Raw genomic sequence first — 15,939 nt, 5'->3', positions numbered from 1 at the left:
TTTCTCCAAGACATCCTCTCTGTAATACATACCTTTCCTCACCACATCTTTTTTTCCCCTTCATACTACAAGAAAGGAGTGACCTGATTATCCATTATTAGTAGTAGCCCCTCAGGCATGTAACATAGGTACAGATGTTTTACAGTTAAAGTTTTCTGGCTCAGATTTATCTCAAATAGTAGAAAATAAATATATGGTTTTGACATGAAAGCTGGAGACAACTATATGGTCCCTGTTGTCCTTTCTTTCCTGTTGTCCTTTCCTCACTGTCACTTTTAAAAATAGGTATCATCTATTGTCCATTTTCTTCTTGGTCTTTGTACCCTTGCTTTTCATGAAGTCAAGCCAATTTCGTATCCTCCCCTCACTTTCGTATTGGCCCACAAATCTAAGCTGGTTGAGTAAAATATTCTATTTCCTTCTTAGCCTGTGAAAATACCCTGTCAGCTTTTTTTTACTTCTCTCTTCTCTGCCTTTTGATCTGGTATAATACATATTCCATTCCCATGAATGTGACCACATCTTACACTGGTTTACTTCTTAGATTTATGTCCTCTTAGTCCTTTTAAAACCCATTTTTATCTCTTCACTACCTCTACCTCCAAATGACTCTTACCTTCATTACTGCTATCTTATAATAATAGTTCAAGATGCTTATTCAAAAGGAAAAACATTTATTGTGTCTCCTTGTACTTCTGATTTTTAAGATGGTTCAACAATGAGGTAAGTGATTTGGCATTCAGCCAGTGTATAATAGAACACCCCCCCCCCCACCGGTGAAGGATCAGGTTAACTTTATTCTGTTAAAAGTGAAAATCTCCTTTCATTCTAGTAAATTAGGAAATACAGGGACTTCCTCAGTTCTGTAATTGGGTTTTTATTTCAGAAGTATTCTAAATAGAAACTTAGGAAATAAGATTTGTGATAAACTTGACATTTATTGATCACTTGCTGTGTACCAGACATTATACTAAACTGTATCATATACTTTTGATACATATTTATTAATGTTCACAGTAGTTTAACAAAGTTTAAATGCTATTTCGATTTTTATAAGTGGGTTGTGAACGGTTAGATTAGTTAGTAGCTTCCAGGTTTGCCTAGCTATTTTAGGTGATTTTATACCCAGGTCTTCTCTTTATTCCCAATGCTTATCTTTCTCCTGCTGTTCTTTATAGTTCATTTCTCTCTCTCTCACACACACACACACAGCTAAGCTACAGTGCTTTAGAAGAGGCAGCATTTCATATGTTGCAGCTGCAGAATTTGAGAGTAGCAAACGTTAGTTTCAAAATTACTGAATTCGCAAATATGTGTTGGTTAGTATAGATTAAATTAACATTTCCTGTTTGCTTTTTCACAGACTGAAGGGGCTGGACTTGCCACCTGTATAGAATTATGTGTAAAAGCCCTTCGTTTGGAATCTACAGAAAATACTGAAGTGAAAATATCTATTTGCAAGACCATTTCATGCTTGTTGCCTGATGATCTAGAGGTTAAACGTGCTTGTCAGCTAAGTGAATTTCTTATTGAGCCTACCGTAGATGCATATTATGCTGTGGAGATGCTGTATAACCAGCCAGACCAGAAATATGATGAAGAGAATCTTCCAATACCAAATTCTCTACGCTGTGAGCTCCTACTTGTATTGAAAACTCAGTGGCCCTTTGATCCAGAATTCTGGGATTGGAAAACGTTAAAACGACAGTGTCTTGCATTAATGGGAGAAGAAGCATCTATTGTGTCTTCAATAGATGAACTAAACGACAGTGAAGTTTATGAGAAAGTAGTGGACTACCAGGAAGAGATTAAAGAAACTTCTGTGAATGGACTTTCTGGTGGAATTGGTGCTAATTCTGGCCTTCTTAAAGACATCTGTGATGAAAAGCAGAAGAAGAGAGAAATAAAACAATTAAGAGAGAGGGGATTTATTTCTGCTAGGTTTAGGAATTGGCAGGCCTACATGCAATATTGTGTGCTATGTGACAAAGAATTCCTTGGTCATAGAATAGTACGACATGCTCAAAAACATTACAAAGATGGGATTTACAGTTGCCCTATATGTGCAAAGAACTTCAATTCTAAAGAAACTTTTGTCCCTCATGTCACATTGCATGTTAAACAATCTAGTAAAGAGAGACTAGCAGCTATGAAACCATTAAGAAGATTGGGGAGGCCACCTAAGATCACAACTACCAACGAGAATCAGAAGACTAATGCTGTGACCAAACAGGAACAGCGACCTATAAAAAAGAATAGTCTCTATTCAACAGACTTCATAGTATTTAATGACAATGATGGTTCAGATGATGAGAATGACGACAAAGATAAATCTTATGAACCAGAAGTAATCCCAGTCCAAAAACCAGTACCTGTTAATGAATTTAATTGCCCTGTAACTTTTTGTAAAAAGGGCTTTAAGTACTTTAAAAATTTAATCGCTCATGTAAAGGGGCATAAGGATAATGAAGATGCCAAGCGCTTTCTTGAAATGCAAAGCAAAAAAGTTATTTGCCAGTACTGTAGACGGCATTTTGTAAGTGTTACTCATCTTAATGATCACCTACAAATGCACTGTGGCAGTAAACCATATATCTGTATACAGATGAAATGTAAGGCTGGTTTTAATAGTTACGCAGAGCTCTTAACACACCGAAAGGAACATCAAGTTTTTAGAGCAAAGTGTATGTTTCCTAAATGTGGCAGAATTTTTTCAGAAGCTTATTTACTGTATGATCATGAAGCACAGCATTATAATACCTACACTTGTAAGTTCACAGGTTGTGGTAAAGTTTATCGTTCTCAGAGCGAGCTAGAAAAGCATCTGGACGATCACAGTACTCCTGAAAAAGTGCTGCCTCCTGAAAACCAGCGTACTTCATCTGGAGATTGCGTTCAGCCTTCTAAAGTGAATCCAAACACAGAAGTGAGCTTTGAGAAAGAGAGGTCTGTGCTTCCTTCAGAAAATAATATTGAAAACACTTTACCAACAGATGGAGGTGATGCTTGGGATAAAAGCAAAGCAGAATCAGCTGTGACCAAACAAGACCAGATTTCTACATCAGAGCTCAGGCCAGCTGATGGACCATTGTCAAATGGTTTGGAGAACTCTGAGACTACTCCTCTGCTTCAGGCCAGTGAAGTAGCTGTGTCCATTAAAGTGTCCCTCAATCAGGGGATCGAGGATAACTTTGGAAAACAGGAAAACTCAACTGTGGAAGGCACTAGTGAATCACTGGTCACAAACTTACATACAGCAGGTGGAGATACTTGTAATGATTTATGTCGTCCAACTTTTCAAGAAAGAAAGCAGGATTGCTTTAATGAAGCCCAGATTACACAGAGTTCTTTAGTAAATTCAGAAACCCTCAAAATAGGTGACCTTACCCCACAAAACTTAGAAAGACAAGTAAACAACCTAATGACCTTTTCTGTGCAAAATCAGGCAGGATTTCCAAACAGTTTACCAGCTTCCAAGTTTGAATGTGGAGGTAATGTCAAAACATCATCCAGTCTTTATAATTTACCTCTTAAGACATTGGAAAGTATCACATTTGTTCCACCACAGCCCAACCCAAGTAGTTCTTTAGGAACTCCATCAGTGCCTCCAAAAGCGCCAGTTCAGAAATTCAGTTGCCAGGTTGAGGGATGTACTCGAACCTATAATTCTTCACAGAGTATTGGGAAACACATGAAGACAGCACACCCTGACCAGTATGCTGCATTTAAAATGCAGCGCAAAAGTAAAAAAGGTCAGAAATCTAACAACTTAAATACACCAAATAATGGAAAGTTTGTTTATTTTTTGCCATCACAGGTGAGCAGCTCTAACAATGCATTTTTTACACCACAGACCAAAGCCAACGGGAATCCTACTTGTTCAAATCAGTTGCAGCATGTCTCGCCTTCCATTTTTCCAGCTCACTTAACAAGTGTGTCCACTCCACTGCTGCCCTCAGTGGAAAGTGTCATAAATCCAAATATACCTTCTCAGGATAAAAATGAACAAGGTGGTGGTATTATATGTTCCCAGATGGAAAATTTATCTACTACTACCTTGCCAGCACAAATGGAAGATCTAACCAAAACAGTTTTGCCTTTGAATATTGACAGTGGTTCAGATCCTTTCCTTCCTCTGCCTGCGGAAAGTAGTTCAATGTCTCTCTTCCCTTCACCAGCAGAGAGTGGGGCTAATTCTGTTTTTTCCCAACTGGAAAACAATGCCAATCATTTTTCCTCACAGGTTGAAGGAAACACTAATTCCTCCTTTTTGAAGGGAGGTAATGGTGAAAATGCAGTTTTTCCTTCACAAGTCAGTGTTGCAAATGACTTCAATAGCACCAGTGCCCAACAGTCTGCACCTGAAAAGGTTAAAAAAGACCGTGGGCGGGGCCCAAATGGGAAGGAAAGAAAACCCAAGCACAACAAAAGGGCTAAATGGCCTGCAATTATCAGAGATGGGAAATTTATCTGTAGCAGATGTTACAGGGCTTTTACTAATCCCAGATCTCTGGGTGGACACTTATCTAAGCGATCTTACTGTAAACCACTGGATGGAGCAGAAATTGCTCAAGAACTTCTACAGAATAATGGACAGCCTTCTCTTCTTGCCAGCATGATTCTCTCCACAAACGCAGTAAATTTGCAGCAACCGCAACAGTCTACCTTCAATCCAGAAGCATGTTTTAAAGATCCATCGTTCCTGCAACTTCTTGCTGCTGAAAATCGCCCAACATTTTTACCAAATACATTTCCTCGGACTGGTGTGACTAGCTTTAGTACCAGTGTTAGCCAAGAAGGAAGTGAAATTATTAAACAGGCTTTGGAAACTGCTGGCATTCCCAGTACATTTGAGGGTTCTGAAATCCTTTCTCATGTTCCAGCAGGTTGTGTTCCAGATGCAGCACAAGTAAATACAACAGTGATGCCAAATCCAGCTGTACCACCCCTGTTGCAGACTGTATGCCACCCAAACCCCCTGCTGACAAACCAGAATAGGACACCAAACTCGAAAACTTCCTCCATTGAGGAATGCAGCAGTTTGCCCGTTTTCCCAACAAATGACTTACTACTGAAGACTGTTGAAAATGGTTTGTGTTCTAGTTCATTCCCTAATTCTAGTGGGCCATCACAAAATTTTACCAATAACAGTTCACGTGTTTCAGTTATAAGTGGTCCTCAGAACACGAGGTCTGGTCATTTAAATAAAAAGGGAAACAGTGCTTCAAAGAGAAGGAAGAAAGTTGCTCCTCCCCTAATTGCACCTAATGCTTCCCAAAACTTGGTAACAAATGACTTAACAGCAATGGGACTTATAGCAAAGAGTATTGAGATACCAACTAGTAACCTTCATTCAAATGTAATTACAAATTGTGAGCCTCAGGGTTTGGTGGAAAACCTAACACAGAAATTAAATAGTGTTGACAATCAGTTATTTATTACTGATGTGAAAGAAAACTTTAAAACCAATCTTGAGTCCCATACAGTGTTAGCGCCTTTAACATTAAAAACTGAAAATGGTGATTCCCAAATGATGGCTTTGAATTCATGCACAACTTCAATAAATTCTGATTTGCAGATTTCTGAAGACAATGTTATACAAAACTTTGAAAAGACTCTTGAAATTATTAAAAGTGCTATGAATTCTCAAATACTTGAGGTAAAAACTGGATCTCACAGTGTTGGTGAAACGTCACAGAATGCTCAAATAAATTATAACATTCAGCTTCCTTCAGTAAACACTGTACAAAATAACAAGTTACCTGATACTACTCAGTTTTCCTCCTTCGTAGGTGTCATGCCAGCAAAAAGTAACATTCCTCCATCTGAAATATTACATAAGGAGGATCAAATACAGGAAATTTTAGAAGGCTTGCAGAAATTGAAATTAGAAAATGACCTGTCCACTCCAGCACCCCAGTGTGTACTAGTAAATACATCAGTGACACTGACTCCCACTCCTGTTAAACCAATTCCAAATGTCACAGTTGTTCAGCCAGTTTCTGAAATGATAAGCAACATTCAGTTCAGTGACAAAGTTAATAAACCTTTTGTGTGTCAAAACCAAGGCTGTAATTACAGTGCTATGACAAAGGATGCTTTATTTAAGCACTATGGTAAGATTCATCAGTACACTCCAGAAATGATTCTTGAAATTAAAAAGAATCAGTTGAAATTTGCTCCATTTAAATGTGTAGTACCTACCTGTACAAAAACATTTACAAGAAATTCTAATCTCCGGGCACACTGCCAGTTGGTCCATCATTTTACAACAGAAGAAATGGTAAAGTTAAAAATAAAAAGACCTTATGGGAGAAAATCTCAGAGTGAAAATTTATCAGCCCCACGAGTTACACAAGTAAAAAGACAGCTAACTATGACAGAGGAAAATAAAAGGGAATTCCAGCCTGCTTTAGACTTGGGAGCAGTGAAGGAGAATGCCCTCAGTAATGTAGCTGTGATCCCAGAAAAACAACTTGTAGAAAAAAAAAGTCCTGAAAAAACAGAAAATACCTTGCAGGTGATCACAGTTACTTCAGAACAATGTAATACAAATTCTCTCACAAACATACAAACCAAAGGACGAAAAATTAGGAGACATAAGAAAGAAAAGGAGGAGAAAAAACGGAAGAAACCAGTTTCTCACTCTCTTGAGTTTCCAACAAGATACAGCCCCTACAGACCTTATCGATGTGTCCACCAGGGTTGCTTTGCTGCTTTTACTATACAGCAAAACTTAATTCTGCATTACCAGGCTGTACACAAGTCAGATCTACCTGCATTTTCTGCAGAGGTTGAAGAGGAAAGTGAAGCTGGTAAAGAAAGTGAAGAAATTGAAACCAAACAGACTGTGAAAGAATTTCGGTGTCAGGTGAGTGACTGTTCTCGAATTTTCCAAGCAATTACTGGCCTGATACAACACTACATGAAACTTCATGAAATGACTCCTGAAGAAATTGAAAGTATGACTGCTTCTGTGGATGTTGGGAAATTTCCATGTGACCAGTTAGAGTGTAAGTCTTCATTTACCACATACTTGAACTATGTTGTTCATCTTGAGGCAGATCATGGAATTGGAATCAGGGGAAGTAAAACTGAAGAAGATGGCATATATAAGTGTGACTGTGAAGGCTGTGACCGTATATATGCAACTCGGTCAAATCTCCTCCGACACATTTTTAATAAGCATAATGACAAACATAAAGCTCATTTGATTCGGCCAAGAAGACTAACACCTGGTCAAGAAAATATATCAAGCAAAGCAAACCAAGAAAAGACAAAATCTAAGCATCGGGGGACAAAACACAGATCTGGAAAGGAAGGAATCAAAATGCCTAAGACAAAACGAAAGAAAAAAAATAACTTAGAAAATAAGACTGCTAAAATTGTGCAGATCGAAGAAAATAAGCCTTATTCTCTGAAACGTGGAAAGCACGTATATTCTATAAAGGCTAGAAATGATGCCTTATCTGAGTGTACGAGCAGATTTGTGACCCAGTATCCATGTATGATAAAAGGGTGCACCTCAGTTGTTACAAGTGAAAGCAATATAATAAGACATTATAAATGCCATAAATTATCAAAGGCATTTACATCACAACACCGTAACCTTCTCATTGTCTTCAAATCACAACTAAAGGACACTTCTGAGCAAGAAGGTGATAAGAGTGATGTGAAAAATTCTGATGCATGTGTATCAGAGAGTAATGATAACTCCAGAACAGCTACAGTTCCACAGAGGGAAAGTGAAAAAAATGAAAAAGATGAAATGGATGAGCTAACAGAATTATTTATTACAAAATTAATAAATGAAGACAATGCAAGTATGGAGACCCAAGCTCACACCTCTTCAAATGTAAGTAATGATTTTCAGGAAAATAACCCCTGCCAGTCAGAAAAACAAAAAACAAGTAATTTGAAGAGAGTTAATAAAGAAAAAAATGTCTCCCAAAATAAAAAGAGAAAAGTTGAAAAAGCAGAACCAGCATCGGCAGTTGAGTTAAGTAGTACGCATAAAGAAGAAGAAACTGCTGTTGCCATTCAAACTACAGAGGAGCATCCTGCATCTTTTGACTGGAGCTCATTTAAACCGATGGGATTTGAAGTATCATTTCTGAAGTTTCTTGAGGAGTCTGCAGTGAAGCAGAAGAAAAATTCTGACAAAGACCATCCAAATAGTGGAAATAAGAAAGGATCCCATTCAAATTCAAGAAAAAATATTGATAAGACTGCTGTGACTAGTGGAAATCATGTATGTTCTTGTAAAGAAAGTGAAACCTTTGTACAGTTTGCCAATCCATCACAGCTTCAGTGCAGTGATAATGTAAAAATTGTTTTAGACAAGACTCTTAAAGATTGCACTGAACTTGTGTTAAAACAACTTCAGGAAATGAAACCTACCGTCAGTCTGAAAAAACTTGAAGTACATTCAAATGATCCAGATGTATCTGTTATGAAAGAAATTAGTATGGGTAAAGCTACAGGTAGAGGGCAGTACTGATAACTAATGTACTATAAATACATTATTTACGGTTTCATTTTAAATAGGAAGCCATTAAGCATGCTAGAATTGTGAAACTTTTTCATTAATTTTTGTTGTTGACATGAATTAACCTGGCCAAAAAAAAAACAAACAAACAAAAAAAAAAACATGACATTTGTCATGTAAAACTTTTTTTTTTATCCCTATGGGACTTGAGGAACAGAATCAGTTATTGTAAATAGTTGAGCTACACCTCAAATTTCTATCAGCCAGTTGCCCTTTCCATGAACTAAATTGAATTATCTGTGTGATTGATAGGTTTCACCAGGTCACTGCTCATGTAGGACAGTAGTCTTTGTTTGTAGATACCTTTTTTGTATATATTTATTATTGTAAATCATTTGCTGCCACCAGCAGTGTGTAAGTCTAAACTATTAAATGACACATTTATATTTGGAATTTTAATTTTTAACTGAGTGATCAAGTTTTTAAAACTGTTCTTTTATTGTTTTAAATTAAGAATTTTTTGAACTAAAAGTAGAAACTGCCATAGTTCATCGATTTTTACATAAAACATTTATTTACAAGATCTCAGAATTACTTTTCACAAAGTAGACATATTATATCAATATCTTGCTCTGCTTTGTAAATTTATCCTCCAGAATTTTGGGGTGGTAATCATGTGAAATTATAGCAGATTCTTTAGCGGTTTCCTATAGCTACAGGTTTTTTTTCAATGCTTCTAATTGGGTATAGTTACTATGATTCCATGAAATATAATGGAAATGTGAATAAAGAATTTACTACATCAAAGATTTTAAACATTTGGTATTAAAAAAAAATCCTTTGTGAATGTGATAGAAACTAGTAGTGTGGAGCAGTGTAAATATTTGAGGTGGTGATTTGTGAAGTAGCCCAGTATTGCCTTAAATAAAATCACATTTCATTTCTTGTTTTATACATGTGATCTTACAAAGTTTTTTTTTTCCATTTTCTGAGATTTATAGATTGGTGTATAGCTTTAAACTGTATAAACTTTTGTGGAAAGATTTTTTTAAACATTTTTATAAATCTTAAAATTGGTATCATCAAAGTGAGCCCATCTTGTGTTTATAAAATGCAAGAGTCCTTAACATTTATAATTACATAGATGAAACACTTTCTATAAGGAAGTTGGATGTTTTGATTTTACTGTTTATAGATGTTAGATTGTACAGATTTGTATTTTCCCACCACATCTAATGATACTTTTTTCATTAGATTGGTCTTCCAGAGCAGTATTAGTTGTTATAATTGATTATTTTGGTTATTCAGTATATAGTTAGCTCTTATAGTTTAGCTTTATTCACCATATTTATACTGTGGATTCACGGCAGAGATAGAGGTTATTTCAGGAGAGTTTATTACCTTCATTTGAAGTCCAGCTAAAGTCAGGACTGGAAACAAAAGAAAACACCTTTTGAATTTACTTTTGTTTCTGTTTGCCATATATAGTAGCATTGATTTTTGACTTTATGTTTGTTATAAACCAGTTGCATTCACAATATTATTAGCCTGAGATATTGACGATGTTGTAATAATAAGAAAATGTGTATATTCCCTGTGCAACATCAGATTTGCAGGAAAAATGAAGCACTTAACTGAAATTGCTGGTACTCTGAATAAATAAGCATGGTCAAGGAGTGAATTATTTTCTTTTGGAAAATATTTTTTTTAAGTTTTATTAAAGCATTATAGTTTTATTTTTAGGGCCTAATGGGTTGTATTGAATAGTTGGTTTCACCTTCTTAAGGTTTATTACCAATATGCATAAAACTTGACACATTAAAATTCCTTCCCTTTGATAAGCCCACTGTTATTTATTAAAATAAAAGTTGTTCTTATGGGTAATTAATCATGTTTTTCTAAATTAACAGTAACTTAACTCTGAATAATTTTAATATTAAATTTTTGTTAACAACTGAATGTTTCCGTAAGTTTCTTGGAAGTTGACCTAGCTCTTAAAGATAAGCATTTGGCAAAAACTGCCCTAAATAGTGCAGTAGCAAGTAGATTTATTTCTGGTGAATATAGTGATGAACCACTGTTAAGTGAAAATACCATTGTATTGGGGCTTTTCTTTCGCTCATTAGCTCAAGAAAATTGACCCTTTAGACATTTCTGTAATTGTTCTACATGTCAGGAGAAAGTTCGCCAACATTGAGTTAATTTTTTTTTATTCCAGGTACTGCTTACTAAACATAATTATAGCAGAGTGGGCTTTTTAGCATGAAACAGAAAAAATCAAGTTATGGTATAAAAATACAGATTTATAGAACAGCATGTTGGTAAAATCTGATATGGAATGTAATGCCTAAGTATTAAAAAAGGAATCTTAAAGTATGTATTTTTCATGTATACTTTTCCTCAGTCTATTGAGGTATTTTCTTTCTACAGCCTTAGTTTGCTTAGGTTTTATCATTTAAAAATGGATTTTTTTTCCCTTCTTCTAAACCCAAAGAATTTTAATCTACAGATCAGAACATGTTATTCATAATATATCATGTGAAGTGAAAAGGTAACAGTTTGGGAAATTTTCAGTTGTGTTAAATTCAGCTTAAATTATTTTAAAGGGCCAGACAGAGATCGAGTTTCTTTTTGATCATCGGGTAAGGAAACAGTTGCTGTAGTTATTAAGATGACATAAATACTATAGCTAGAGATAATCAAGGAGAGAATGCTGTATTGCAGGGGCGGGTGTTTATGAAAATCTGGAAAAGGTGAGTCTTGAAAGAAGAATGACTAGTCCTTGAATGGTCATGGGGAAATGGAAATTCTAGGTATGGAGGTATGAGGCAGCATAGTGCATTTGCAATATTGCAAGTGGTCTGTGTGGAAAGATAGGGGGTGGAGAAGCTGAAGAGGAAATGGGCCAGGTCATGAAGGTTCTTGTATGCCATATAGTTTTCAGTTTTGATTTGTTGAGTGGTTACTGAATGCATTTAAGTTCAACAGTTTGACCAGGTGCCAATTTTAGAAAGATAATATGTATTCTATAGAGGAAGATAGATCGGATAAGTTGGAAGTTAAAAGCTGGGAGAATTGAAGCAAAAAATGGTGGGGGCCCGAAGAAAAGGTCTTAACAGAGAAGTAGAACAGTAAGACATTCTTTTTCAGAATGTTTATTGTAGTGAGATAGCACCAGGTTGGAGCATCCTGTCATCAGAGTTGTCTAAATTGCGAGTTTAAAGAATCCAGTGTGCAGTAGTATATTAAAGACTGAAAGTTCAAAAAAAAAAAAAAAGTTCTATGCAGGGAACATATTAACTGTTACATGGGAATTTTTCAGACTTAACTGAAAATGAAAATATTTTTCTTTTTTAATGAAAGAAATACTTAAATATATCCTACTAACTTAGTGTTCTAGGGAGAACCTTTTAGGAACCATTCCTCTAAAATAGCATTCATTATATCAGGGCTGAGAATAAGCAGGTGTGTGCACTAGTGCAACTTGTAGCAGCTGTTTACAAATGGTGATTTTTCAGATTGGCCAATTTATCCATTCCAGTTGATAGGTTTCACATGTCCTTTTATAACAGTGCTTTTAATTTTGTATTGTTTATTGTCTGTGCCTCCCAACACTACCTACCTCTCAGTGAACAAAATGATAGTATCTGCTTTACTTCTCAATGGTTTTGCTCCTTAGAGGTGGTTCATTTCAGTGATCAGCTCTCCATGAATGGGAGCCCTACATGTATCACTTCCATATTTGGAACTTAGATTCCCCCTGTCCAACCACAAACTGCTAGCTCACCTGCTTGGGATATATCCACTAAAAAAATACTTCTACCTCATTGAAACTAGTCAGTTAATCCTACCACCCTGTCCTTAACTTGTCCTACTTTAGAAACTAGATCCCACTGTTACATGCACTCTTATACAGGTATCCTCAGACCATGCCTTTCTCTCTGTCGTAATCTAGAACAATTTCAAAACCTGTCTGCTCTTGAGCAGTTGAATGGGAGGGAAATCATTACAACAGGCAAATTTATAATTTCAAAGAGATTCCATTTCACTATAATCCCTTTTATTAGGTTCTCATCAGCTAATCGGAGTTGTCAAACATTCCTCTTCTTCTCATTTACTCCCACTATATATATTCCCCACAACTGTTGTGAAATTGCTCTCATCAGGATCACCATTCTCTTCCATGCTGCCATATCTATTCTTTTTTCTGCTTGTTCACTGCTTTAGGAGCATTTAATAGGTTTAATGAGTTCTCTTGGAAATAATTCTCTCTTGGTTATCTTACCTTTTTGGCTGCTACATTGCTGAGTCCAACCCTATTCCCTCCCAATACCTAACCTTGGCTTATTGTGTGTGTATGTCACCATTCTCTCTCTGGGTGATTTAGCCCATTCTCTGGTGTTCAGTATGAATGTGCTGTCACACCCAAATTTATACCTCTAAGACCAAACTTTTCATAGTTACAGACTTGTAATTTCAACTGCCTACCTCCAACATAACACCTCCAAATCATTTCTTTCCCTACCCCACCTTAAATCCGTTCCTCTCGGCTATTCCTAATCTGGATAAGTGAAATAACTACCTAGGTTCCTCATTCTAGGTTCTCTAACATCATCATGGTAACCAAGTCACACCCTTTATGTTTGGTCACAATTTTAGGCATTTTTACCTCAAGCAAAAAGGAACCCACTTCTCATCCAAATCATTTCTTGCCTACCCCACTGTAACTTTCTTTATGAGCTTTCTTCCAGAATATTCCCCACTGAACAGCTGGGTTAAATTTTTTTTTTTTTAAAGGTAATTCTAGTGGGTCTGTGGGAAGTGTGTGGAGAAATGAAATTTTCTCTGCACACTGCCCTTTAGATAAAACATGATGTTTGTTTTACTATGATGCCTGCCCATCTAAATTCTTATTCTCCTTTGCCCATTGTGTTCTAGCCACATGGATTTCTTTTTGAGTTCCTCAAACCGACCAAGCTCTTTAATATCTCAAGGCCCTTGCACTAGTGGTTCCTTCTGCTTGAAATGCTGTATTTTACTGTGTTCTAGCTCCTCATTCTTTAGGCCTCAGACCTCATCCCCATTATCAATTACTCCATTGCAGCATTCAGCTTTCCTTGATAGCATTTATCAGGTTGTAATTGCTGCTTATTCTGTGCCAAGGAACAATCCAATACCTCAAACATAGTACATATTTAATGGTAGTAAAAACTTCTTGAATGCTTAAATGGGAGATAAAGAGAACTTGACTCTGACTGGAATAAAGAGTCTCTGGAGCTCAGAGTCTGTACAATTAGCATAATTATTAGTGCCAAGGGCATTATAAGGATATATAACAATGAGAATTTGGTACTATGTAGTCTGTAATGAGGGAAAACAGTTAATAAAGACTTCACTAAAGAAGGAGATAAGGGGAAGGAAGTTAGAGAAAACTCCCAAGCTGGTTTTAAAAGTTCATTCTGGTGAGGGGGTGTTCCAGTGGAAAAGGAGACCAGTTAAAGAGGTTGCCCAAGTTGTCCAGGGAAGAACAAATACAGTCTTGAAGAGTGGTGATGGCTGAAGGAGAAAAGGGGACAGACTTGAGAGATCTAGGATATTTGACAGGACTTGATCATTATGGGAAAAGAGGAAGAGGATAGAAATTGAGAAATTTTACAGGTTTTTAGTTTGAATAAATGGTTGAAGAAATGTTATTTAGGAGGGTGAGGATAAAAGAGCAGTTCTGTGAATTGATGATTGCATAAGGGAAGATTGTATAGAAAAGGATCCAGGACCTAACTCTGAGAAACTCAGAATTTTGAAAGTAGATGAAAAGAGAAATAGAAAAAAAAAAAAAAAATCATGAGCCTTGTAGGATGGAACTATTTCAGGTGTCATGTTCTGCTGAGATAAGGGAATTATAAAGTCTCCTTTGGATTTAGTGGTAAAGTAATCTGTGACGTTTGCAATTAGTTTGAGTGCAAGTCAGTTTGAGAGGTGTAGAGAGCAAGTGTAAACACCTATTTTTGGTATTTTATTGAAATAATTTTTTAAAAAACTAACCCAATAGTTGCTAAAAGAGTCATGGAGTCCAACCAGTTTTTCACAGTATAGGAAAATCGAGCATTTTCAGGTTCCATTGAAAAGGATTTGCTAGAGAACGGGTTAAGTTCCAGTGAGAAAGATTTAGTAGGGGTTAAGATGTGAAAAATAGTATATGTTGTAAAATTCTCAAGTTTTGGCTTGGGTAATTAAGAATGGTGACATTGTTTGCCAAGGTAATATAGAAGAAATAGGGTTGGATGAAAGGCTAATACTGAATTTGAGGTTTTTATAGGTCATTAAGGCAGAGAGGAATAGTGATCAGTTCTTTATCGGGTCTGAAACTACAGTTGTGGACTTTACTCCTTGAGTACAAGTATCTTGGCCTCTGTCTCATGAGCATTTTGCTCAGAATCTGAGATATAGGGAGCACTTACTAAATTTTGCTGGAATTGAAAGAAATAGCAAGCATGTAGGGAAGGATAAATCACCAAAGCTAGAACCCTGAAGAACACCAACACTTAGTAGGCAGAAAAAAGAAACTAGCAAAGATGACCTGGAAAGGAAGGTTTAAATTAGGTGAGGACCAGGAATGGAGATAAGGTTATAGGGCATTACAGAAGCTGGAAGAGAATGATGAAGGGTAGTTTTGGGTCCTGTATTGTGCCACTGGGAGATCATTAAGAATAACGGAGCTACTAGAATTAATCTTTGGTAGTCATTGATCTTTAAAGAAGTTTTAGTGAATGCCAAGTAATAAATGTTCGTGTAGTTATATTCAATTGGCGAAAGAGCTAAGGAAGTCAAGGCAATGAATTATTTAAGCATCTTGCACGAAAGAAAAGGAAATTGGGTAAATGCTTTCTCTTATTTGAAGGATTTTAAGATGAGTCTTGAATATTTGTGGATTCTGGGGAGGTACTTGTGAAAGAGGTAGAAGTTTAAGTAGATGGAACCTGACCCTAAGATCTCAGGTTAGAAATACTAGCTTTACACAATGAAAAAGGACATCTCTTAAACTATTGTTTTGTGGTGGGGCTTTTTTTTTTTTTTTTTTTTGGTAAGATGTTATTTGACAGCACAAGCAGAGGGACAGGGAGAAGCAGGCCCCCTGCTGAGCAGGGATCCTGATGTTGGGCTCCATCCCAGGACCCTTGGATCATGATCTGAGCCTGCCAGGCACCCTTCTCTCTCAGACTGTTGTTCAGTAAAAATGTTGAGCTCCTTGTCATGAAGAAAGGAAACAAAGATACAGAATAGCAAACCTTGGAAAAGTAGGAAACCAGGGTTTAAAAAAGGTTTGAGCTGAAGAATGGGAGAAGGAGCTAAGTAGCAGATATAAAAGGATGATTAGCATTCAACATAGCTGAGTTGAGAGCCTGATCCTGTAGTGGCACCATCTGTATGATTATGCAGTATTTCCAGTACTG

General features: G+C 36.4%; 1 protein-coding gene across 4 annotated transcripts in view; it reads left to right on the top strand.

Moving 5' to 3' along the window:
* ZNF292 (zinc finger protein 292) overlaps positions 1 to 10,169 on the top strand; it is a 92,613-nt gene extending 82,444 nt beyond the window's left edge. For all 4 annotated transcript variants that reach the window (XM_046004965.1, XM_046004966.1, XM_046004968.1 and 1 more), the window contains one exon: positions 1,364 to 10,169. In XM_046004965.1, coding sequence (XP_045860921.1) covers positions 1,364 to 8,500 — 7,137 coding nt within the window. In that variant the 3' untranslated portion in view covers positions 8,501 to 10,169. The remainder of the gene's footprint in view (positions 1 to 1,363) is intronic.
* Positions 10,170 to 15,939: the final 5,770 nt, after the last annotated feature.

This window comes from Meles meles, chromosome 5, assembly GCF_922984935.1.
Source record: "Meles meles chromosome 5, mMelMel3.1 paternal haplotype, whole genome shotgun sequence".
Taxonomy (NCBI): Eukaryota; Metazoa; Chordata; class Mammalia; order Carnivora; family Mustelidae; genus Meles; species Meles meles.
This window is presented reverse-complemented; position numbering and strand designations above follow the sequence as displayed.